Below are 24,037 nucleotides of genomic sequence, written 5' to 3' on the forward strand. Positions count from 1 at the left end.
AGAAGATGTCGAGGAAGCGATCGCGTGTTGGCTAACGATAACGAGGTGTTGACAGGTCCAGATGTTTGGATAGAGTAGAGAGAGAGAGAGATTGAGTAAGAGACTAATATGTTTGAACGTTTGAATGCTTTGAGAGATACAGAAGATGTCTCACTTGTGGGATACATGTGGGTAAAGCTCGGATGAAATGGTGGGCTATACCCGCATCCTACTAGGCGGATTGCCTTCCCCCTTCCTTGCCCTTTCCTCTCGCCGGAATGTAGCCACGTAAAAGATCCAGCTAAACATTAGCGCCAGAGCCTGCCATGCACACATAAGCACTGTCATTCACATGGTCACACATGGATCATCCGTCCTTGCCCCAATCAAAGACATGAACAAAAAGGACTATGCATGATGCAGAGATGGCAGACATGTCGATGGTGACATAAACATTGGTTCGGAAATGGGTGGGACTGTCCCTTGATGATGCTTTTGAAGAGTGAGAAGAAGAGTGGAATATCCTGATGAGCAACTCCGGATCCCCGGATCCCCGGATCCCCCACTGTCCTTTGCCGCCGGATCAAGCGGGGCCGCTTAACGCTACCCAACCTCAACCCGCCCTGCAAGCTCGTGCCTTCAAGTATAAGGCGCGATATCCAATCAAGACTCAAGACGCAGCTGTTACTTGACGCATACCTGGATGCGCCTGCCTCATCTTGCGCAGCATGTACCCACCGCAGCCACCTCCAATATACTTTTGCTGCGAGCATCCAAGTGGACAACGCACAGCACGCGGTTAGCCGCTTTATACAATGTTTCGACGCGATGGTGGGCTTTTGATGGTCGGGGTTGCCGACCGGGATATCTATGCCATGAATGCCGGTTGCAGATGGCGTAAAGGGGAATGAGGGCCAGTTGGATAGGGCGGTCAAAGCCGCCCCTTTTGAGATGAAAGGCTGTTGTTGGGTAACGGATTGGACGAGACAAGATACAGGACTAGCTAAACATTGATGAGATCCATATGGCGTACACTACGAGGTGCACTCGCGGAGCCAGGTGACGTAGGTCGAAAGGAACTGGACCTGTTCCATGCTCTCAATCGCCTTGAGACCGCGTCTTGAACGGATCATGGCAATGACGCGCTCGACAACCGACATGACAATCTGCCGCTCGTCCTCGTTGGCCGGCACCACTGGCGTGGAGCGTGACTTTGACTTCTTCTTAGAAGACGACGAGGAGCTGGACTCAGATGCCTTGCTAACAGTGTTGACCAGCGACGGATGAGGCTGGACAAAACCCATCTTGATCGCCCACGCGCAAGCAGTGAGGCCTGCACGACCAATACCGCCTGGAAGAGGATCAGTCTAGATTCGACGGGGACCGGGATGACTAAGAAAACTAACCGCGGCAATGAACAAGGACGTTGATACCCTGGAGGGTATACCTCTGAGTGATGAGAGACACTTGCGCATCAAAGAGCTGAAGCGAGACGGGAGTGAAACCATCAGGCATCGGCAGGCTGGAACTGGTAAGCGGAAGAGTCGCGGGTGAAGCATTACCGGATGATGTCGAGGCCAATGTCAGACGCAACCTCGCGATAGTAGTCCCAGGGGACACCGAGGAGCGCGAGCTCCTCATCGTCGAGGCAGCTGAACGGTTAGCAATCGTCGACTGATCGTCACTTACCAAACAATGGCACCGACACCCTCTCCCTTGATGCGGCGCATGTCAGCACGCAGATCGCGGCACACGGGTCCACGGCCCTTGACAGGGCCGTCCATGCGCAGCCGCTTGCCGGGGCACGAGCTAAGAAGCAGATTACCGAGGCGGGTAGGTTGGCGCGTACCGTTCGACGGCCGGTAGAGGTTCCTGATCAAGGTCTTCTGGCCACTGCTGAACATGGTGGTGCCAACAAGGCCAGCCTCGCTCGCGCACTGGTTAGGTGGAGCGCACGACAGCAGAAGCGAAGGAACATCAACGTCCGAGTTGAGAAGGAGTGGTTTCGTAGCCTCAGTCGGGATCGTGACGAGGTACTTGCCAAGCACCGACAGAATCTCGGTGGGGATGAAGGGCGAGATGATGATGGGATGCGTCTCAGAAGTCTTGATCACATGACCACTACTGGTAGCCGAGACCATGCGGAGGTTGGGCACAGACGCCGACATGTATGGAGGAAGCGCTGCTGGCTCCTCAGAGAAGACTGGGGTAGAGTCATCAACAACCATGTCGTCGACCCGACGCCGCTTGTCCTCGTCGTCCGCGATCATGGTCAATGGCCGTTTGGCGGGGCACGACGACGGCCGCATGCTTGGCGAGCGAGGCGGCGAGGGATGCGAACCACCAACATGGGGAATAGAGGCCAGGACCTCGGGCTCGTCTACATCCATCTCATCGGTCGTCGCCAGGTCCGCCATGCGGTCTAGCTCACTGAGAGACTTTGTCGAGCAGGCCAGGGAAGCCCACGCCGACGTCGTCTTGCTCTCTTCCGACACGACCGACGCAACCGACACCGCAGACGACACCGAGACAATCGACTCCTCGCCTCTCCAGGCATCGACCATAGGCGACGACATGGCAGCATGAAGTTCAGCAGCAGTCTTCTGTTCGGTAGCTCTGAAGGCTTCCTCAGTCGACAACGGTTTGCTGACCATGCTAGTGGCCGTTGCCGCCCAGACGGCCGCACAGAGCCGTTCTTCCCGGCCCTCCTTATCGGACCCACGCGAGACGGTGGTGGCCACCGACGAATGTGAAGACACGAACGAGTAGAGGCTGGGTTCTGGGTCCTCGTCCGTAGACGAGCTGCGGGTCGATCGGGGAGCCGCGGTGTAGAATGTCGTATCCTCGGTGCACATGACGCGCTCAAGCTCGGCTTGCCGCTGCATAGTGCGTACGACGTGACGCGGGTTGGCCCAAGACTGCGGAATGTATTGAACATGTGGGCAACCATTAGGTCCCCACTTGGCAAGGTTATAGCTGCTCTGTGGCCATTGCGAACACAGACGGGCAAACTCAGTGACCTGTTTGCGCTGCTCCTCAGCCCACTCGTAGCGACGAAGTGCCTCTGCAGGGTTGTCTATGTTTGGAGACTCGGCCGTGAGCGCCGGTGGCATGTTGTGCGGGTGCGCAATGGCAGGGGGAAGGGCATGGGGAGGGAGCGGCTGAGGATCGAGCATCTCGGCCACCTCTGGCGCCGGCGTCAGCACGTAAGCCGTGGGCGACATGGGCGTATGTGGCGACATGGCCGGTGACGGAGCGACATAGGCGGGACTGTGAGGCGACGGGGCGATGTACGGGGAGGTCGACGTAATCGACGAAGGGTGCAGGGGTGCGATTGCGGAAGACGGGACCATCGCTGGTGACGCCGTCAGCCGAGGCGACTCTCCTTCGCGACGGCGGGACCAAGTGGACATAATGCCATTGGCGGCGCGCGCCACACCCTTGCTGAGGCCCGACACCCATAATCGCGGTGAAGCGGCTGGCTGCGGCATCGCAACGTTGACGTTGCCAGCGTCACCGGACAAAGATGGGGTCGACTCGGGGGTGGCGAGAGTTGTCCCAAAAGAGTCTACTGAGCGGTCCGTGGCAAGCGAAGGCGTCGATGTGGCGATAGACGAAGTATCGTCGTCCACTATCGACGCCGACAACGCCCGTGACATCGGATCGGGGCTGGCCTTGGGCGTGTCGATGCCCAGAACGTCCGACGCAGACATGGGCGCAACAGCGGACGCCTTGAGTGGGGACGACTTGTCCCTGGCCTTCTTGATCCGGCTCGGGAAGCTATACCCCGCAGGGAGCGCGGAGCTGCCTCCCTTGCTAGCATGGCGTGCAGACGGTGACGCGATCTTGTGAGGGAAGTGGGTTGGTGGCGGGGTCGCGGTGCGAGACATGGTGTGGAGATTGGGGATCGGATGGAAGGGGAGGTCGGCGAAGGAGTGCGCTCGTCGGTATGGCTATGATTCAAATGACGACCGTTCACTTCGCTCCTGTCTGCGACTATGAGATGTGTTAGTGCGCAGGTGGAAGGCTGACGACGATACAAGTGCAAGTGGAAGTGAAAGTGGAGGGTGGCGGATCAAGGCTGGTGGATATTGGAGGGTGGAGGGCGGAGGGCGGAGGGTGGAGGGCGGAGGCTTTGCCGATCAATCTGATCAAATAGGGCGAGGGAGAGGCAGACACTCGGGCCAAATTGGAGTGGCAAAAGTGGGGGGGGGGGAGGGATGTAAGACGGAGCAAGGTGGATCGGTGGCGATTCGGTAATGACCCACGCAATCAACAACGTGCTCAGGATCCAAGTTTGCACAGCGTGAATCAAGTTCGAAGACGACGAAGGCGACGAAGTGATCGACTTTGGATGGGTGGCGTGTGATAGATGCGGGTGGCAAAGCGGTGGGGGGTGGTTGGGTGGGAATAGAGTTTGTCCAATTGTTGAAACGTAGTAACGGATAGGGAGGAAAGCGGATGACCAGTAAACCAAACGACGGCGTGAAAGAGATCCAGAAGCGATTGCGAGCGACGATGAGTGCCCAAAGTTTGCTGCCAAAGAAACAGATGTTGATGCTCTGGCGGAAAAACAACGAGTTAAGGATCGTTCAGTGATGTGACAGTGGTGGAGGGGGAGTTGGAAGGCCCGACGTCGAGGAAAGCGGTAATTTCGGAGGTGAATATTACTGCTGACCGAGAGCGCGGGCGGTTTCGAACGAGGACATTGCGTCAAGAGTGGTGTACGTAGAGTAGAGTGGTGAGATGAGGTGCGGGTTGATTGTTGTGACCCGTATAGACCTCTAGAGTGTTGGTCGGTTGGTTTACGTTTACGAGGGCTGGGGTGGCGAAACCTCGGTCAGGTTTGGTTTGGTTGGTGGCAATTGCCTTCCTTGCCTACTCGACGGTCGAGTTTTTCCTTTTGCGCTGTTTGCGTTTTGTGCGTGTAATGATGAACTGATAGGATGTTAGGACAAGTGTAGTAAGAGTGCAAAGGCGAAGTGTTGGATAGTGATGTGGGATGGTGGGGGGAGGCGAAGTGTTGGATAGTGATGTGGGATGGGGGGAGGAGGAGGATGATGAATGAGAATAGATAGGATTGGGATGGTATTGAAAGGAAGTAAGATATTCATTAGTGACCAAGTAAAGGTGGCAAACCATTGTTGCCACTCTACTAGTAGTACAGTTGTCCAACAGGCCACTAGTACCTCGTGTTTGGGGTTTGGGGGGAAGCCGATACAGTCATAAGGGTGAAGTATTGGCGCGGCTCGCCTGAAAGGGTGATCAGGCCATCTCGCGACAGGGCGCAGGGTACCAGGGTTGGGCAAAAAACTAAAGGTACCGGAAGAAGGGTGTGGAGAAAGGCCATCAATAGACTCACCACTCTTTGCGGGGCCAACCACCAAAAAAGTCCAATATTAAGCTGTACAGTATAGACTTACTTTCTCACAACTATTACTTACGACCTCACTCCACAACAAGACCACGGGCTCAACGAAAATACGAGTGGCAAGGAGGCATCATCACAGCCTAGTTGGTATAACACAGCATGGAATGCATCTCATCCAAGGCGGCCGAGGTGCCGAAGAGGCGATTGCAGGACAATCGACATCCGAGGTTGGACCAGGTGATGCGGGCAGAAGGAGTGGGCAAAACCGAGATGACGTTTGTACGAACACTTTGTATGTGTGGGAGCCTCAAACAAGCCTTTGACAGCCCTGGCTTGGTCTTATCCCTCCTCATGTCTTCCTCTTGTCATCGTCGCCCAATGACAATCATGTCCTATAAAACATCACATGATCACTCCACCCACCCGCACAACTGGGTCCTTGATTAAACTCTGTCCAAAGTGGCCATGGCCATGGGACCATCTCTCGTTCAGGAAAAGACACCAGAAAATAGTGGACGGTGTAAGTGAGTGTTAAGGCTCGGTCTCGGCGTCGGCGTCGGCGCCAGTGGCAATGTCAAGCAAGCGGTGCAGGCCCGAGTCTTTAATGGCCCTACGGCCTGTTGTACCCCAAGGCCCCGCCACTGAGTTAATGGACGTGCACCAGGCCTTGTGGGCCTTTTCGGCCTATGGGAGTATTTGATAGTCAAATCGCATTTTGTATACACTACCGCTCCATGCCCCTTGTTCCTGAATGATCACCCCGGGTCAAAGCCAATCACAGATCATCGGTATGCAAAAATTGGAAAACCCCGGAAACACGTCACCAGATCACCACAAGATAACAGATGAACCACGCGACTCACTTTCCCACGGGCTGTAACATCTATCACCTCTCCCACGGTTAACTTATCTTGAGCCAAACTCACGTGACTACCTTCAAATTGATCCCGCAGCTCGTCGCCAAACCGCGGGAGCAAATTGAGTTTCGACGGCCTCGAGTTGTCTGCACACTGTCTCTGTTCTCTAACCAAAACCGTGCTGGCTCGCCACGACATATTGATCTAGTCCTTGGTGAGTTGACTCGACACTGGCACGCGCGGACAGCGGGAATCGACATTGCTCCGGCAGCACATCGCGAGCGTCGCGGTCGCGAGCGGCGGCCCGGACCGGCGGGGAAGGTGTCGGAGGGGAGAGGAGAGAGAGAAGGGAGATGTCGGTGTTACGAGAGGGATGATTGAAGATGGGATTGTGAGGAGGACAGGCAAGCCGTGGAGCGCGTGGGAGGGTGTTTGGCGCAGTCGCGGCGGTGAGGGTGGTGTCCGGCATCGCGAACCGAACCGGACCCAATCCGCGTTGGCTGCTTTGGGCCTTTCACTCGGCGAGCTACTGCAACGTCCGCAGCAGTCAGCGAGGCAGCCCCGAAGCACCAAAGCAGCCTCGTACGAGACGTAGGACGCGCTCCTGTGATCTCATCCTGTCCAAAGTCCTCCAAAGCCAACATCCACTCGTCGCTCTCATTCGCAAGGCCGCCAAATTTCTCTTTCACTGTATTCTCGATGCCCACGTTCCCGCTCGTGCACCGATCTCTTTCCACCCCAGACAACATCTAACAGCAGGTCTATCTGACTCGAGGTCTCATTTTCAAGTTTGCAAGCCCCCTCCGCCTTCCCTAAAACCAACCCCCCCAACCCCAACACATTATCCAACATGTCGGACAAGCTCCCCGCTGCCCTCAACGCCACTGAGGAGGACATCCAGCTCCTCCTTGCTGCCCAGGCCCACCTCGGCACCAAGAACTGCGAGAAGGCCATGGAGCCCTACGTCTTCAAGCGTCGCGCCGACGGCATCCACGTCATCAACGCCGGCAAGACTTGGGAGAAGCTCGTCTTCGCGGCCCGTATCCTCGCCGCGATCGAGAACCCCAACGACATCTGTGTCATCTCGGCCCGCCCCTACGGCCACCGTGCCACTCTCAAGTTTGCGTCGTTCACCGGCGCCCAGGCGATCGCCGGCCGCTTCACCCCCGGTTCGTTCACCAACTACATCACCCGCTCGTTCAAGGAGCCCCGCATCATCATTGTGACCGACCCCCGTGTCGACCACCAGGCTATCCGCGAGGCTGCCTACGTCAACATCCCCGTCATTGCTTTCTGCGACACCGACGCCCCCCTCAAGTTTGTTGACGTTGCCATCCCCTGCAACAACAAGGCCCGCCACTCGGTCGGCCTCATGTGGTACCTCCTCTGCCGTGAGGTCCTCCGCCTCAAGGGCTCGGTTCCCCGTGGCCCCACCGGCCCCTCGGGCTGGGACGTCCTCCCCGACCTCTTCTTCTACCGTGACCCGGAGGAGATTGAGCGCGAGCAGGCCGAGAAGGCCGCCGCCGCCGAGGCTGAGGCCGAGGCTGCCGCTGCCCCCGCCGCCGCCACCGAGGAGTGGGCCGCCGGCACCCAGACTGACGCTGCCTTCTCGGGCGCCCCCGCCGCCGCTGAGGGCCTCGACTGGTCAGCCGAGCCCGGCACTGGCGACTGGTCGGCTGAGCCCGCCGCGTCGGCCGACGCCGCTGACGGCTGGTAATCGCCCGTCTCGGGTTCCGCATCAAGTTGCGCGCGTGATGCGTCGCGCGCGCCCATCTGTACTGGAGTAGAGATGTGATCGGTTCTGATTTGCACTGTGTGAGCGAGAGTGGGGTTGTTCATTAGCGAATTTGTGTGCGTCATGAGCACGAGTTGTTCCTTGGTTGGTGAGCGAGGTCTAGGTTCATGTTAGCGGAGTTGAAGGAGTGGGCCAAGCAGCGCCCTTGGCCGTAGACAGCTGTTGCTACCGATATCTGGCTTGTCGATGGCTAGCAGCAACCTCTAGGCGTATGACAAATTGCTTCGCAAGCAGTGATTGCGGCTAAACATCAAGGCCTCCAACGCTCAGACGTCCACTGATCGACCATAGAGTCACTGGCGGTACGGATTTGTGCAAAGCCGTAAAACGAGTAGGATGCAGAGTTATCAGCAAGCACACTAGCTGAACAAGCATGAATAGGAAAGCGCGAATAGGGTGTACCGGCTCACGTTTGACCACCCTGCATCGCTTATGAATCTCACCACGGCCGATGGGGGAGAGTTACTAAGCCGGAGGCTGGAGACCACGCGTCAAATCTCGGTACCAGGGTCGCCAACAGGTGATGGTGACGCTCGCTTGCTGAGCAATGACGTGCTGCCCACAAATAAAATACCCCGACTTCCCACCACTCCAGATATACTCATGCGACCATTCACTCTTATACACCGCGCCTTGTCTTTGGGCTCTTTCTCCTCCATTCCTTTTGTGCGCCACTTCTCCAACCCCTTCCTCCCAACTACAATGTCCTTCCCACACCCACCGCCCCTTGGGCCCTCTCAGGCCGGCTCCGTGCCCGGACAGGGACCCCCCAAAATCCACTTGTTCACCGCCGGTACGCCGAACGGATACAAGGCTAGCGTGACTCTCGAAGAGCTGAGGGCTGCTTATCCCGAAGAGGCAAAGGGAAAGCTTAGTTACGACGTCAGCGCTATCTCCATTTGGAAGAATGAGCAGAAGGTGAGCTATGAGCTGGCGTGGACCAGCTTTAAACGCCACCAGCAACCCCCCTACGCTCGGCCGCTGACTCCAGCACCCCGACTTCCTCAAGATCAACCCGAACGGCCGCATCCCCGCCATCACCGACGACAATTTTGGCGGCCACAACGTCTTTGAATCCGCCTCGGTCCAAATCTGGCTCGTCGAAAACTACGACCCCGAGTTCAAGCTCTGGTTCTCAGACCCTCTCGAGCGCTCTCTCGCCCTCAGTTGGATCTTTTGGGCCCAAGGCGGTCTGGGACCGATGCAGGGCCAGGCCAACCACTTCTACCGCTACGCTCCCGTCAAGGTTCCCTACGGCATCAAGCGGTACACTGAGGAGACGGCGCGTCTGTATTCGGTCATCGAGGACGGACTCAAGGGGACCAACGGCTGGCTCGTCGGCGGCAAGTTTAGTATCGTCGACATTAACCTTTTCGGATGGGCCCGCAGTCATGGTTGGGCCGGCGTCGATACCCGCCCATTCCCCCTGCTTCATAAATGGATTGAGACGATCGAGGCCCGACCGGCCACTAAGAAGGGCCTCGAGGTTCCTACTGCTCCTCGGGCACTTACGCAGGCTGAGGAGGACGAGGCGTACGCCGAAGTCAAGGAATGGGTTAAGAAGGCCGATGCGGAGATCGAGGCGGCTAAGCAGAAGTGAGCCATGAGCGGGTCGATGGTCGATGGTCGCGCGAGGCTGAGACCAGGAGCCGGATTTAGTAGCGAGCAGTGGAATGTATAGATGTGATGCTGAGTGAGGGTTGATGCAATGACTGACCTGCTACCGGCTAGTACTGATACCTGCCTATCATACATACACCTGGCATACCATGCACAGCACGATACATCCTATGCTCTATGTCCTAGGTCCTACCTCGCTACTCAAATGCCCACCCATGGTCATCCCGCTCGAGCGCCGCAACCTCGCCGATCTCCTGCTGATATTGGGACATGGTAAGGAACCTGAGCTTCTGGTCAATGCCCTCCATCTGGCCCTCATCCCAATTCGCAGCAGCACAGCAACGGGCCACACGCGCCCGAATCGCGTCTTTAACCTCCACCCCTTCGAATTGAGGCCAGCTCTCGACGTCGACGAGCGCCCACGTCGCGTCTTCGTCTTCGTCGTCGAGCCAAAACATGGAGAGCAGGGCCGCAAAGTGGTAGGCGAGTGACACCGCCTCGTTCGTTTCATTGGAGTCGTTGTCGGCCTCCAGCTCGTCTACACCCTCCACCTCCTTCTTAAACCCCAACTCGTCGATGATGTTGAACAAAGCCCCCGTCCGCGCCCCCGCCACAACATAGCGCGGCACACCGCCATCATCGATCCGATTAAACCGCGACACGGCGGCCGGCGAGAGAAGATACCACACCAATTTGTCCGGTACGGGTCCGCCCTCGGCATCGATGGCCGGACCGTAGTGCGTCACAGTTTGTGGCGAAGGGGGCGCAGAACAAGTATGCGGACCCCAGCGGCGCACCGTTTGCAGGTTTGGGAGAGGTGGGAGGGCGTGGGGTAAGGCGCTCCAGCCGCACCGACATGTCGGAGTGGAGCTGGGGCGAGAGATGGAGCGGGAAGAGTTGGAGATGGAGAGGTCACACATCCGGTTCTCCTCGTCCCCCCATTCGACATGCGGAGCTTGGATGTCCAGAATCTTTACGTGTTCGGCTAGTTCTGGAAGAGGCCTCGGAAGACACTGGAATGGGAGGAGACGAGAGGAGATACGCCCGTTTTCCCAGACCAGGATGTGGGAGGAGAGGCGGGCATCGACGGCGTTGCGCAGGGATTTGGATGCGGTTCGAAGACAGAGGAGGCCGTTTGGAGGAGTGGCAGTGACGATGGACCTCAGGATGTGGGGGTAAGTATTGGCGTCGAGCATGTTGGACATTGCGTCGTCGTGGTCGTGGGCGCGCAAGATGCAAGATGGTATGAGGACGAGAGAGATAAGATGAAGATGAAGATGAAATGAAGATGGAAGATATGCTAGTTGTGTAAATTGTAAGGCTGTGAGCTGTGAGAATCATAATGTACAGTCTGATCGCAGGGCTCGAGTGTACTGAGCCTGGGCCTCGGTCGCATCTGAGGTCTCCTATCTCCTACGGACCTACGGCTTGAGGGTGAGGGTGGGAGTGGGGTTTGCAGGGTTGCGAGGTTGACGAGTCGGGTTGTATAGGACCTGAGTAAGTGATACATGGGAAAGTGAGTAGTCAAGTGAGTGAGTTTGAATGAAGAGTATGAAGCAGGGACGAGTGCCTTTAACAAATACTTGTTCTTGTTCCTCAATCCTCCTCCCCTCTAACAACCCTCTACTTGTTTCATCGGAAGAACCCCATTGTGGTCCGTGTCCTACCAACCTCGCCAGCAGTTGCCGCCCACATGTCATCCACGCCTCAGCGGTAGGTCGATAACGGATGAATTCAAGATGAGCTGTGAGCTGATGTGACGGTGAAAGCTGAAAGGTCTCCTCAAGAGGAAGGCTTATCATTCGCTGGGTCGCGGGATCATCATCACTCTCCCAATTCACCTTTACCCCACTGCGACTTGTCCATTGCAGCGAGCTTGCCAGTCAACATGGGCCCATTGGCCATTGGAACCACTCTGTCTAATTCAGATGCTGACCACTGCTGATTAATATCACCGCCATCAACGGCACCGGCATATTCCAACCCCGTCCGGATAATCCTCGGGCACCGGGCCGGTGTTGACCATGGTGCCGCACCGGTGTCCCGAACCCGAACACTCATCCACCCAACCAAAGCATAACACTAGGCCAACGCGAGCATGTCTCTGCATCTTCCCCCCTACTCAGAATGACTAACGCGCCCAAGTCCAAGTCCCTCCGCCTGACATCTGACGGCGCGGCATCACTCCAAGCCGCGCTCTCGTCCGCAGCAAAGGACCTCGGTGCGCCGACCACACTCGCCCTTGCGGACGCGGACGGAGTGTTCCTCCACCTCGAAGCTGGACCATTTGATCCCCTCACCCCAGGCAGGGATGTGGAGAGCGACGACGTGATGTGGTTCGCAAGCACGACCAAGCTGCTTACATCTATCTGTGAGCCTATCTTAACCTATCTGACCACTGACAATAGGCTACCTCCAACTCGTGGACGAGGGCAAGCTTACTCTCGACACGAACATGCGATCCCTCTTTCCACCCCTGGATTTGGCTGCGTCCCAGATCATTAAAGGCTTTGATAAGGGAAAGCCGATAATGGAAAGCAATGACGCGCCAGTCACCCTAGGGCAGATGCTTAATCAGACGAGCGGGTTTGGGAAAGAGTTTGGGGACAAGGTACCTCTCTGGAAGAAGGTCGCGGACAAGGGGACCGGGTTTGTCAACTCGTGCAAGATTGTGAGTTCCTTCTGGGATCTGTGGCTGACCCCAGGACAACCTCATCCACACACCGCTCTGCTTCGCACCGGGAACGTCGTACGAGTACGGCAACTCGGCGGAATGGCTCGGCCTCATCCTCCCCACCCTGGTTGGGATGAGCACGGAAGAGTATTTCCAGACTCACCTTTTACGCCCGCTCGGAATGGCCAACACGTCTTTCTACCCCGACCATCCCGAGTGGACCGACCGCCTCCTTCCCCTCCGCTTCCGGTCTGAGACCGGGTATGAGGAGCTCAAGGACCAACTGCCACTCCTAACCCTTCCGAGGAAGTATGTTTCCTCTTTTTCTATCTGACACCAGGCGCCAAGACATAGAATACCCCGTCGCCGGCGGAGGCATCTACTCGTCCTCCTCAGACTACATCAAGGTTCTGCACCACCTACTCCAGCACCGTCTCTCTCTCTCCGGCCGTGCCACCCGACCCGAAACAACTATCCTCTCCGACACCTCCCTCAACTCTCTCTTTACGGGTACGCTGCCTGATGCTGCCCTCCCCGCCATAGTCGAGATGTTCGAGTGGACCTTTGGCCCCAAGGAGAAGTTTGAGCTGGGCGAGGCCAACTGGACGACTGGAATGGCGATCTATGCCCCGACCGATGGGCGGAGGCGCGCGGGATTCGGCCGCCTTGCAGGAAGCGTCGGGTGGGGCGGCGCGGCCGGGACACAGTACTGGATCGACGAGGCGGCGGGGATTGCTGTGAGTCGCTTGACAATTGATAGGTTTGCTGACCATAGGCAGTGTTCACAACGCAGGTTCTTCCCGGGTCTGGGCCGGCCACGAAGAGTTTCAAGGACGCGATGGAGCGGGCGATCTACGCGGCGTTGGAGTAACCGCGTTAAGCTAGCTTGTATCTCTTTAGGTCCAATGTTACCCAGTTGTCTGGTTTGTTGATGCGATGACAGTAGCTGTGCCTGGGTGGCAAATGTCAATATGCCTACGTCAGAGCACGCGATTTGGTTCCGGTCCCGGGTTACCTTACCTTCCCCGAGTGGCCCAGTGGCGTCACCTAAAGGTAAACCCCAGGTAGGCTGTGTGTACCTGCCCCGTGTCGAGCAGAACATCCAGATATCAGACACGCGTCTCGTCTTCATCTCCATCATTCAATACTCACTAACCACTACACCATCATCCCACAATGTCGGATATCGGAGTCAGCTCCCTCGTAGCGGGCATGTTCCTAACAGGATGTGCCAACTCCCTCTTGTATGCCTTGGTTTGGAGCTAGCTGACACAAAGGACAAAGAAACAGGACATGTTGTGTGTCGAGAACTGCGACGACATGGCAACGCGCGTACACTTTGAACAGCCAGTGTACCAGACGCTCAAGTGAGTTGCTTCGGAGAGAGGTCGGGGCAGTCACGGGCTGGGGCGCGTGCTGGGGGGCGAACAAGGGAGAAGGCGCACTGGGCAGAGTGTCGAAGAAATGCGACGCACGGGCCACCAACACAGTTTGGCCCACGTACTTTGTACAACCAAGAGGGCGCGCGCAAGCCGCCATTACGGCCAGGTACTTGGACATGTGCTCGCTGTCACGGGTGACGAGGGGACAACTCTGACGAGGATTGCCACCGCCAACGCCACTGGTCCCGTCCGCATATCAGTGTTGCCACCCGCCGAGTGGGACATATACCCGCCTCTGCATCGCACTTTTGCATGAACGTGCTTGGGGCTGCACTGTCACTTGTCGCCCGACTACATCTTATACCCCGCTACGCTCCTCCAAACCGCACCCCATGCCATGACACTCGCTAACATCAGCATGTTCATCGGCGAGTTCCTCTGCGTCCTTCCTTTACTGTTGAACTGGTTTGCGACCGCACGCAAGGGGCGCGCGTCATATCTCGACCGCTTGCTCAAGCGCCCGCAAGCAAGCTACGGCGCGATCTCTCAGGAGGAGGAAGAGGAGGAGGAGGAGACGCTCGACCACATTCCGATGCGCGGGTGGGCTGTTTGCTGGATGTGGTTCCCAGCATTCTTTGACAGTGAGTTTACTCTCAGGTGCGACGAAGCGCGAGACGGACGATGGTGTCTGTGCAGCAAGGATCGACGGAACGAGGAGGTGTGTTGCACACGCACACTTGCTCTCCCCGCCCTCCCTGACCTCGTTACCATCACACCCCAGCACTCACACTGACCCTCAGTTTGCGGGACTACCCTCATGAACGTCGGCCTCATCCTCACCCCCGTCTCGATCTACCAGATGTCTCGCGGCGCCCTCGTCCTCTGGGTCGGTGTCCTCTCTGTCCTCTTCCTTCGTCGCCACCTCTACCTGTACCAGTGGGCCTCGCTCCTCATCGTCACACTCGGTGTCATGCTCGTCGGTCTGGCTGGCACGCTCATCAAGCGTGACGCGTTGCCCTCCAACCCTGGCCCTACCGACATTGTCAACGCCCTCGTCTACGCCGCAACTCGCGCCGACGACGACCCGGCAAAGGTAGCCCTCGGCGTCTCGCTCATCCTCTTTGCCCAAATATTCACGGCCTCACAGTACGTCGTCGAGGAGAAGATTATGGCGTACTACACGATTGACCCGCTCGCCGCCGTCTCGCTCGAGGGTATGTGGGGCGGTCTCACGACTCTGGGCGCCATGCCCATCCTGCACATTCTGTTCCACAAGAAGAGCTCGTACTTTGACATGCCCCGGGGTTGGGCCCAGATTACCCAGAACCCGGCGGTCATGTGGCTGGCCTTCATGATTGCCCTCAGCATCGGCGCGTTCAATTTCTTCGGCCTGAGCGTCACCACCCGCGTGAGCGCGACAACCCGCTCGACGATTGACACGTGCCGTACCCTCGGTATCTGGATTGTCTCGCTCGCCATAGGGTGGGAGGAACTCGTGTGGCCGTTCTCGCTCCTCCAGGTTACTGGTTTTGGCTTGCTCGTGTACGGCACGTTTGTGTTCAACGGTCTTCTCGAACCAGCCTTCTTCGCCCCCGAGAGCATCCGCCTGCCCGAGGAAGACGGTATCCCGCACGTCCAGGAGGACCGGTAACGACTGTGACCATTGTGATCTCGCCTCGCCTCGCGTTCGCCCTTGACAATTCGACAAGCATCTATCAACAATTCGCAATTCGCAACTCGCAAACCACCATCGCTATACCGCAGCACATTAACCCGGTAGAGTCGTCGCTAGACTACTGTACATTGAATGAACACTACAACTAGATCGAGAGGGGTAAGATGGGGATAGCAGGGTGGGGGAGGTAGAGGCGCTAGTCGGGATGTTGAAGCTGTACCTTTGGCAAAGGTCTACTTGGGCAGAGGCTGGTGTGAGCTGGAATGCTTTGTCAAAGCTCACCTGGTGAGACGTGACACTGCTGGTGGAGAACAGGCGGTCGACCTCGTTTGCGTCCGTCTTCTTCTTAGTCCCACTAGCCGGCGGCTTGAGGTAATTGTCAAAGCCCTGGAATCAGCATATGTCTGCGTAACAACTATCACCACTTGCGCCATCCTGCTCTTCTGCTCTCCTTTTTCTTTCTACATTCCCCCATGCTCCACCTACCCACCTTGATAATGTTCCCACTAGCAGCCGTCTCGTCAAGGTACGATCCCTCAAACGCCCAAATTGACGCTTCGAGATTTGACTGTTGTTAGCCACCCCGATGTTGCTGCTCTCCCTTCCTCCTACGCACCAAGGTCGTGTCAATCGCCCGCTTCTTACGCTGCGCAGCCTCGAGTTCAGCCAACGCGCTCGCCTGCGCCTGTTTTGCCTCTGCGGGCGGTCCAGTCGAGCTCATGACGGATAATCTGACTGGGGGGATAATGATACTGAGACTGAGACTGATACTGATGACAGTGGAGACCTGGAACGCGGGAGTGGAGGTGGGGTGGGGTGGAGGTATGAAGGCGGAATCTAAACCACGTGCAGAAATGGAGCGGGAGTATTCTGAGCTGAAAGACTTAGCAACTTGTTCGTTCTGATATCCTGCCCCACTCTGACCGGTGCTTATGAGCCATAGTACAGCCCATGTGATCCAGGCCATCTGCACGCGAACGCGAACCCAACCTACCCGCTGCTGCTCCAACCCCACACTCGCTGCCCCCGCATCGCTCGCTCACTGCACATTGCCCTCGTGTCGGCCCACTCGCCACTCGCAACTGTCCCTCGTGTGCCCCGTAAAGGATATGATCCATCATACACGACACCGCGGTGTCCCCGCGTTGTCCCCCAATGCTAAATCCGCTCATGCCTCAATGGCAGCGACGGTCTTGCCGGTCTTGACGTGGTCAAGGTCCTTGGAGCGCGCGACCTCGGACTCGGGAGTCGAGAGGATGATCTCGATGTGGCACGGGTGACCCTGGAAGGGGTTGCTGAGGGTTAGCTCTTAATCTAGCAACCTAGTAACAAGACTCACATGCGACCGTGGGCGCGGTAAGTGCGGCGGCGGGTCTTGGGGGCCTGCTGGACGACAATGTTCTTGATGAAGAGCTCGTCCGAAGCAAGGTCCTTGGCGTCGGCGTTCGACTCGGCGTTCTTAAGGAGACGAAGAACGAAGCCGACAGACTTGACGGGCCAGCGACCCTTGGTCGTCTTGAACGCCTTGGCCTGGCCAGTACGGCCCATCGACCCGTCGAACCGGCGGAAGGGGATGCACTGCTTCTTCTCCTGGACGTCGCCGAGGTAAGCGTACGCCTTGGAGAGCTTCATGCCCGAGATGGCGGCGGCAACCTCGCGCGTGTTCTTGAAGTGCGTGCGAACATACTCGCCCCGAGCCTTGGCGACTGCCATCAGCACTAGTCCCAACTAGTCAACTAGTCCCCCAACCCGCAACTCTGCGCCGTCCAAATCTCCCCAACCACCTCAACCACCAAACTCCAATCTGGGCCTCACGCGCGATACGCACACTTCTCGGGGTTCGAGTTGACGAGGTGGGCGGAGGCGTAGCGAACCTATACGTCAGCTTCAAGTGCTTGTCGATGTCACCCCGTTGCCCGTGCTCACCATCTCGATTGTTTTTTTGCTGGACAAGGAGGAGACCAGAGTTGGACGTCGACCTCGAATCCATCGACTGCCCCCTCCCACATTCAAACTAACAGGGGGGGTTAAACAACGGTACCTGGGCTGACAGTTTGGTCAATCCGGCGTTAGCGGCGTTTCTTTCAATCAGTCAACTGGTGAGATGTGGCACTGGCCCCACCGCTTGCGCACTGTTCTAAGATGAATGCATGCCAAGTCGCCTTGTTCCCATGGTCCTCATATGAGTCTAGCTACTCCACAATCGCGACATCTATTTCTGCAAACTTCCACACCCTCACCAGTCCCGAGTCGTCGTCGTTGCCCCATCCAAGGCTCTTTGCGAACACGTACTGTTGCTGCACGAGCGCCGCCAGCGGGCAGCGCTCCCGCAGCACTCCCGCCTCGGCCACGACAATCCCCATGTCCTTGACAAAGATGGTCACGGCCGACGTCGGCGGCTGGATCAGACCATTCAGCATGCTGACCCCGCGGTGTCCCAGCACCCAGCACCATCCCGGCCCAGTCATGAGCAGGTGGTGTGCGTCGCGGCCGCGCATGCCGAGTTTGGCTACAAGTGCCTGAATCTCGGCAACGCATGATATATGTGTACCGGCAAGATGCTGGTTCGAGAGCTTGACTGCCGAGCCCCTCCCCACGCCGCCGGGAACGCGCACAAGGTAGTGCTCGTTGCCCTGCGATGAGGAGAGGAGGCGGAGCACGCGGTACGCCTTGCCCTTGGACAGCGACTCGTCGAGCCCGCCGCAGAAGACCATCAGGTCGCCTGTGGCAGCGCGTGGCGTCGCACCGGATACAGGGCAGTCGACAAGGGATACGTCGGACCGTATCCTGGCGATGCGCTCAGACAACCTCCGGATCTCGGAGGATGGCACGGTCGCCATGACCAGGACTGTGGCGTCCTGTGCAAGAGCTGTGGTCAGTATTGCGTTGGATGAGAGGAGCAGCTAGTAAAGCTTCTGGTACCACCCACCAGTCAGAGCGCCCTGTGCGAAGAGAATGTCCTCGACTTGTGCGGCGTTGACGACGATGAGGAGGAAGACGTCGCTCCCCTCGGCGCAGTCGAGGACGGTCTCTGCCACCTTTCCTCCAGCCTTGCCATATGCCTCTCTCGCGCCGTCCCAGACGTCGTAGCCGATGACGTTAAGGCCCGCATTGTGGAGGACTGGCGTCAGCTGAGGTGGCGTGGAATAAGCTGCGTACCAAGAGACATCGGCCTGCCCATCGCGCCGAGGCCCACAAAGCCGACCTTGCTCGGCTCCACCGACGTAATGTCCTCGAGCTTGATGTTGCTCTCGACTGCCGGCCGCACATTGCCCATGGGCGTGACGGCCTCCTGTTTGGCCAGCCCCATGAGCGGCGCGTAGAACACCTCGTTGCCAGCGAGTTCCAGTCCGGCTTCCAGTGCTTCGTGGGCCGTTGCGAGCTGTGCGTCGGCCTTGAATGTGTTGCCAACGAGCAGATGTGGCCAGAGATCACGGAATGCCCTGGTGTCAGCGGTGCAACTTTCTTTACTCACTGAGAGCCGGCGGCGCCGTTAGCGAGCGCGCCGTACAGCAGGTTAAGGTCAACCCCGTTCTTCGCAGCGAGAATATACGTCTCCCTGTCATCAGAGTAATCCACTCGGTAGCTGGAATCGCGACGGACCTGGCGATCATTGTGTTTGTACCCCACATCGCCTCCTCGATGACCTTGAATGCCGCAGCCGACGACACCTTGGGTCCGAGGTATACGACCTCACTCGCGTCGATGATCTTGTGTGCTGTCTCGGAGAACACGCCCGACACAGCGGCACGGTGTTCCTCTTCCCGCCCAGCCTTGAGGGGCACGATCAGCCCGATCCCGGTCTGGGGGTTGGCGGCCGCAATGTGCGCAATGACCTCGACGCTGGGCGTGCCCACCAACACGACATACGGCACGTCAAAGTGGTGTACCTGGTGTTATTGGCATCCAACCGAGGTCGACATTCTATTGCGCGGGGATACGTACCGAACCATGGAAGGAGGCAACATGTTCCGTGTCAGCTAGGCGGCTGAGGTTGAGCGCCTGGTATCAGCTGCGTCACAAACATGATACCTCACAGTGAGGATATCCTTGACGTGGGTCATCTCTGCTTGGCTAACTTGAAAGAGTTGGGGAAGACAAATAGGACGTACAACTGGTAATGCAAGATGGAGGAGTGACAGCAGTCAAACTGGCTCAATCTCGGCCGTGGCACTCGTCCGCCATCGCCACACCGATTCCCGATCGGCATCTTGACCTCTGGAACGCACGGACATCCCACTACTCTCCTATCACCACCATGTCGAGACGAAAGCCAACAAACGCCAAGGGGGCGTCCTGTCGAAGCGGTCGAGCAGCAGTCAGTCGGCAGACAAGGCCGCATGCGGACACGATCTTTCGCCGGCCCGGCTCTAATATGAGCCTAAGGCCCACCTAAGGGAACGCAACATAATCAACTCTCTAGCCAGTGGATCACCTAGAACTGTTAACGAGCAGTTTGACCATCACCCTCACCCTCTTACGATGGCTGTCGAACAATCAGTCGCTGGATACCCCAACTTCCGGCAGACTGCGGGAGCTCCTGAGCAACGTGAGGACTAGCCGCACACTTTTGCCATCTTCGTTTTCCCGTAGAGCTGGACTACAAGAGCGCGAATAGACAATAGACTGCGTTAGGCAAGTCGCGGACGAGTGGGCCGCGATTTACCGCATATGTCCTCAAAGAGAAGCAGGTGGACGCCCCAGCCCCACAAGGAATGTCGTCCTCTCTTATATTGAAGGGGTTTCGGTGCCGAGGTTCTGCACGAGACGAATAGACGTTGGGACTGTCTGCACGGTAGAGTCTACAATCTAGATCTAGATTACCGTTGCGAATGATCATGACCTCGGCCCAGACAACAGTCTGACGGCCGTACGGCCAGCTGCTTGCAGTGACACTACTCGTCGTAAGGCCCATCTCTCTCTGGAGAGGGGATGACTACCTGCACTGGCCCTGGTCGGAGTTTATGGTTGACATTCCGCCGTTCGGCTAAACCCTGCATTCGATTTCTTAAGAATACGATGATTGTGCACAATCATCCATCCAAGCAAGCAAACTGATGCTCTGGATGTTGGATGGGTTTGGACTCTTGCGAGGTGGATGGATGCGGAGGCTGGAGAGGTTTGGAGGGGTATATGTGTGACTGAATCACCAGACTATTGGCCATGGCGAGCAATGCCATGGCCCAGGGGATAACAGGTGTATAACGCCACCCTGTCAGAAAGCCGGCGGAAGTGGGTTCGAATCACCGCAAATCCATCATTTGCGCAAAAGTCGACAAGCCACCATAGGAATCAGCATCAGCATCAGAACGAATTAGGAATCAGCATCAGCATCAGAACGAATAGGAACTGGGTTCGAGTACACTTAAAAGGTGTACTCAGAAGGACCTCTCAGCCGTGACTGAGTTTTTGTCATTCAGCTCAAGGGTTCGTGCAGCCAAAAGAGTGGTTCTCCCCTAGGTGTACATGCCTCAGTCGACTGGTCCTCTCCCTTACGCGTGTCCTTCACAGCTGACATGATCTCGACGCCCAGAAATAAGACCCTCCAGCACACTGATGGCCTGTGCGTTCACTCGCGTACCAAAAGAGAGTCACTCGCGGACTCTCGCTCTCTCTGACGGAGAATTGAACTCCGGTCTCCCGCGGTCAGTAATGACAAGCGAGCATACTAGCCACTATACGATCAGAGATGCTGATGGATGACTTTTGGGAAAAACCCCTCGGTCGTGGTACAGAATGGTGGAATGAGAGGGGGAGCGCTGTGTTCTGGCCATCTCTCTCTCGCTCTGTTGAGAATAGTACTGAGATCTTTACCAGAGTAGACAAGTCGTGTACCACAGGAAGCGCTCGGCGTGATGGTAGACAATGAATCACCACAGATCCGGTTGGAGCGGCCGCCACACGCCATGGGGCGGTGCCTTGTTGCTCTTGGACAGGTTACCCCCGACTCAACAGGATTGCCGAGTGCTTTAAAGATTACGGATTGCAGATTACAGACAACTGATACGTTGTATCCTGTGACGCTCACGGTGAGGAAAGATGGCCGTATGTGTGACAGTGTGGCGTTTCTGAAATGCTCGAGTCAATATCCTCTGGCATTTAAACTTCTAATACATCTTTGAAACGTTGCTTGCCCTCCTCGACACACTGCTGCGCCTCCTCGACACACTGCCGCGCCTACATTCCCTCAGCGCTATATAGGGTTAGGCCTCGGGGTATGGGTGTTTCTTGAACAGAGTGCGGGACGCGAACGCAACTGCGGCCATAGTGAACACGAACGCGAGCGTGCACCCCCAGCCCGTAAGGTACCTGGGCGCATCCGATGCCGGCCACAGGAACGCTCCGTAGATGGATGCGAGGTTTCCAGCGACGTTCATGGCTGCCTGGATAATGGCGCGTTTCTTCCATCAGCCCCCTAATCTTTATGATATGACTTACTTCGCGAGGGTGTGAAATCTCATTCGAGGCCCATACCAATAACGTGGGCACGCTTGAGAAGATGCAAGCGAGGCCAAAGCAGAGGAAGACGTACTGCACAATACGGTTGGTGACGCCCATGATGACGGCGAAGCAGATGGACCCGATGAGACCTGCTCCGACGACGTAGAAGCCACGCTCGCCAAAGTAATCCGAGGTGAAACAGACGATGAGGACAATGACAATGCCGACAGCGTAGATCGGAGCAGTCATGTACTGCGTCTGCGAGCCCGTGTACTGATGTCAGCCAAATTGGGGATTGGGAGTTGGGTTAAACGTACGCCCAGACCCTTGACCAGTGTGGGAATGAAGTAGGTGATGGTCATGGAACCTGTCGCCATGGCGTACAGGAACAGGAAAAGGTAAGTGCGCCAATCGGCAAAGGCGAGGCGCAGACTCTCCATGTGGCCCAGGTGCTCGCCTGTCGTGTTGAGGTTCTCGGTGCTGAGGCGGCGCACGATCAACTCCTTTTCCTCGTCGGAGAGCCAGCGCGTGGTAGTCGGGTAGTCTGGGAGGATGAAGACCGCCGCGACCGCCACAACGCATGTCGCAATACCCTCGATCTGGTGTCAGCTCTAGCCTAATATCGATCGAGACGGCTATACCCGAAAGTGTGCTTTAACTGATCTGTAGTACGCACCACGAAAAGCCACTGCCAACCGTGCAGTCCCGAGACGCCCTCCATGCGCTCGATAATCGCTCCGGCGAGAATACCGCCGACCATGCCGCTAACTGGTGTGCCGAGCCAGAAGAGGGTGTAGCGGCGTGCGAGTTCCTTTTTCTTATACCATGTCGAGAGGAGGTATAGAACGCCTGGGGCGAATCCCGATTCAGCCAGTCCAAGAATGACGCGCACGCCAGCGAGTGACGGCGTGTTCTTGCATCCAGCCAGAGCGATTGCTACTCCGCCCCACCAGAACATGATAGCTGGCAAGTAAATGGAGGGCCGGAGGCGTACGAGGATCATATTCGACGGGATCTCAAATACCACATAGCCAATGAAGAAGACAAGCAAGGCGACTGAGTAGTCGGTGCTGCTCATTTTCAGAGATTCCTTCATACCGCCAGCATAGGCGTTACCGATGTTGGAGCGGTCGAGGTTGGAGAACGTCCACATGACCCAGAGGATTGGCTGTTGTTAGACTGGCGGGGCGGGTGAGCGACTCACGACAAGGTGTAGGTCCATTTTCCAGAGGAGGCGGCGCTCGGCCTGCGGGTCGACCCAGGCTTCATCTTGGACCTGGGCGATCTTAGTCTCGCTCTTGTTGTCGATAGCGTATTGCTCGACGTCCATGGCAATGTGTCAGTGAGGGATAGTGAGAACTGAACAGCGAAACAACCGAGAGTAGCAGTAGCGAGCAGTAGCTCGGCAAGGCACCGCACTAGGCCGAACGACTCGACTGTTTCTCCTTCATTGCTGTTCGTATTCACGAGTTAATTGCGTGCGTCGTGTGGGGAGCGCTAAACGGCGGCTTGAGATGGGCAAATCCACGGACCAGTCGTGCGGGGGAGGTGGGGCATGTTTTTCCCTCACTCATGTGGGCCCAGCTGATTCGCCGTGGCCCTATGTTCCTAAGGAGTTTTGGGCACGACATGCAGCCGAGATGCCGATGAGGTCAGGGACTGTTTATGTTGGCTTTTGTGCCAACTCCAAGTCCAGTCCAATGCCGATTGAAGATGTAGTTGTTGGCGAGATGAACGAATGGAGGAAGAATCCGCGGACAATGATTCGAGCTTGGACTCGGACCGAGTTATCTAATCTCCCGGCCGCGAGCCGTCGGCTTGTTTGCAACTTTCCGGCGCTCACGATCGCGATGCATACTTTCTCCTCTCGAATACATGTACTGAATAACAATACTAGTTTCCCCATTTTCCCGCTACTCGATTTGATTCTCGCCTTGGGCCTTTCGCTTTCGGACGACACTCCCGCTTAGACGCCTCTCGGCAAGGTGGACGACCTTGTTGCCGGTAAGACGAGCTCAATTTGCTCAAGGCTCAGGCAGAATAAGAAGGTGATGGAGATGAAGCTCGCGATGAATGTCTACCGCAACGCTGCAGGGCCTGGGACGCATGATAACGTACTGGTCGGAATTAGCTAGATTCTTGGCGCACCGCGCTGCGGGATACTGCATCCGATATTGACCTCGCGGCGCACGAGCAATTCGTTCCGTACAGGGTGCGGGAGAATGCAAAGGGCCAGTTCGACT

The 24,037-nt window shown here is 57.1% G+C and overlaps 10 protein-coding genes across 10 annotated transcripts; 4 read left to right on the forward strand and 6 right to left on the reverse strand.

The window, feature by feature from the left end:
• Nucleotides 1–1,013: 1,013 nt before the first annotated feature.
• CcaverHIS019_0307580 (uncharacterized protein) lies at nt 1,014–3,869 on the reverse strand (the record flags this gene model as incomplete). Its single annotated transcript, XM_060599240.1, has 4 exons — nt 1,014–1,330; nt 1,386–1,501; nt 1,542–1,631; nt 1,669–3,869. 4 exons carry the CDS (start codon nt 3,867–3,869, stop codon nt 1,014–1,016), a joined length of 2,724 nt encoding a protein of 907 aa, XP_060455953.1.
• A 3,188-nt stretch (nt 3,870–7,057) lies between these two features.
• Nucleotides 7,058–7,924, forward strand: RPS0 (uncharacterized protein; the record flags this gene model as incomplete). The annotated part of the gene is made up of 1 exon (XM_060599241.1): nt 7,058–7,924. One exon carries the CDS (start codon nt 7,058–7,060, stop codon nt 7,922–7,924), a length of 867 nt encoding a protein of 288 aa, XP_060455954.1.
• Nucleotides 7,925–8,704: 780 nt separating this feature from the next.
• Nucleotides 8,705–9,661, forward strand: GST2 (uncharacterized protein; the record flags this gene model as incomplete). The annotated part of the gene is made up of 3 exons (XM_060599242.1): nt 8,705–8,920; nt 8,994–9,598; nt 9,649–9,661. The coding sequence occupies 3 exons, from the start codon at nt 8,705–8,707 to the stop codon at nt 9,659–9,661; spliced, it is 834 nt and encodes a 277-aa protein (XP_060455955.1).
• Nucleotides 9,662–9,819: 158 nt separating this feature from the next.
• Nucleotides 9,820–10,818, reverse strand: CcaverHIS019_0307610 (uncharacterized protein; the record flags this gene model as incomplete). Its single annotated transcript, XM_060599243.1, has 1 exon — nt 9,820–10,818. One exon carries the CDS (start codon nt 10,816–10,818, stop codon nt 9,820–9,822), a length of 999 nt encoding a protein of 332 aa, XP_060455956.1.
• A 931-nt stretch (nt 10,819–11,749) lies between these two features.
• CcaverHIS019_0307620 (uncharacterized protein) lies at nt 11,750–13,167 on the forward strand (the record flags this gene model as incomplete). Its single annotated transcript, XM_060599244.1, has 5 exons — nt 11,750–11,993; nt 12,031–12,293; nt 12,328–12,605; nt 12,637–13,033; nt 13,072–13,167. 5 exons carry the CDS (start codon nt 11,750–11,752, stop codon nt 13,165–13,167), a joined length of 1,278 nt encoding a protein of 425 aa, XP_060455957.1.
• A 305-nt stretch (nt 13,168–13,472) lies between these two features.
• CcaverHIS019_0307630 (uncharacterized protein) lies at nt 13,473–15,329 on the forward strand (the record flags this gene model as incomplete). Its single annotated transcript, XM_060599246.1, has 4 exons — nt 13,473–13,540; nt 13,574–13,663; nt 14,096–14,319; nt 14,479–15,329. The coding sequence occupies 4 exons, from the start codon at nt 13,473–13,475 to the stop codon at nt 15,327–15,329; spliced, it is 1,233 nt and encodes a 410-aa protein (XP_060455958.1).
• Nucleotides 15,330–15,586: 257 nt separating this feature from the next.
• On the reverse strand, nt 15,587–16,074 carry CcaverHIS019_0307640 (uncharacterized protein; the record flags this gene model as incomplete). Its single annotated transcript, XM_060599247.1, has 4 exons — nt 15,587–15,601; nt 15,636–15,740; nt 15,844–15,921; nt 15,970–16,074. The coding sequence occupies 4 exons, from the start codon at nt 16,072–16,074 to the stop codon at nt 15,587–15,589; spliced, it is 303 nt and encodes a 100-aa protein (XP_060455959.1).
• A 447-nt stretch (nt 16,075–16,521) lies between these two features.
• RPL17B (uncharacterized protein) lies at nt 16,522–17,282 on the reverse strand (the record flags this gene model as incomplete). Its single annotated transcript, XM_060599248.1, has 4 exons — nt 16,522–16,648; nt 16,693–17,059; nt 17,182–17,227; nt 17,280–17,282. 4 exons carry the CDS (start codon nt 17,280–17,282, stop codon nt 16,522–16,524), a joined length of 543 nt encoding a protein of 180 aa, XP_060455960.1.
• Nucleotides 17,283–17,545: 263 nt separating this feature from the next.
• CcaverHIS019_0307660 (uncharacterized protein) lies at nt 17,546–19,417 on the reverse strand (the record flags this gene model as incomplete). The annotated part of the gene is made up of 7 exons (XM_060599249.1): nt 17,546–18,222; nt 18,283–18,474; nt 18,513–18,796; nt 18,829–18,912; nt 18,957–19,243; nt 19,299–19,355; nt 19,391–19,417. 7 exons carry the CDS (start codon nt 19,415–19,417, stop codon nt 17,546–17,548), a joined length of 1,608 nt encoding a protein of 535 aa, XP_060455961.1.
• A 2,139-nt stretch (nt 19,418–21,556) lies between these two features.
• CcaverHIS019_0307670 (uncharacterized protein) lies at nt 21,557–23,124 on the reverse strand (the record flags this gene model as incomplete). Its single annotated transcript, XM_060599250.1, has 5 exons — nt 21,557–21,754; nt 21,792–22,067; nt 22,112–22,393; nt 22,471–22,962; nt 22,999–23,124. The coding sequence occupies 5 exons, from the start codon at nt 23,122–23,124 to the stop codon at nt 21,557–21,559; spliced, it is 1,374 nt and encodes a 457-aa protein (XP_060455962.1).
• Between the last annotated feature and the right edge of the window lie 913 nt (nt 23,125–24,037).

The sequence above is a fragment of the Cutaneotrichosporon cavernicola genome, assembly GCF_030864355.1.
Source record: "Cutaneotrichosporon cavernicola HIS019 DNA, chromosome: 3".
In the NCBI taxonomy this organism is placed as follows: Eukaryota; Fungi; Basidiomycota; class Tremellomycetes; order Trichosporonales; family Trichosporonaceae; genus Cutaneotrichosporon; species Cutaneotrichosporon cavernicola.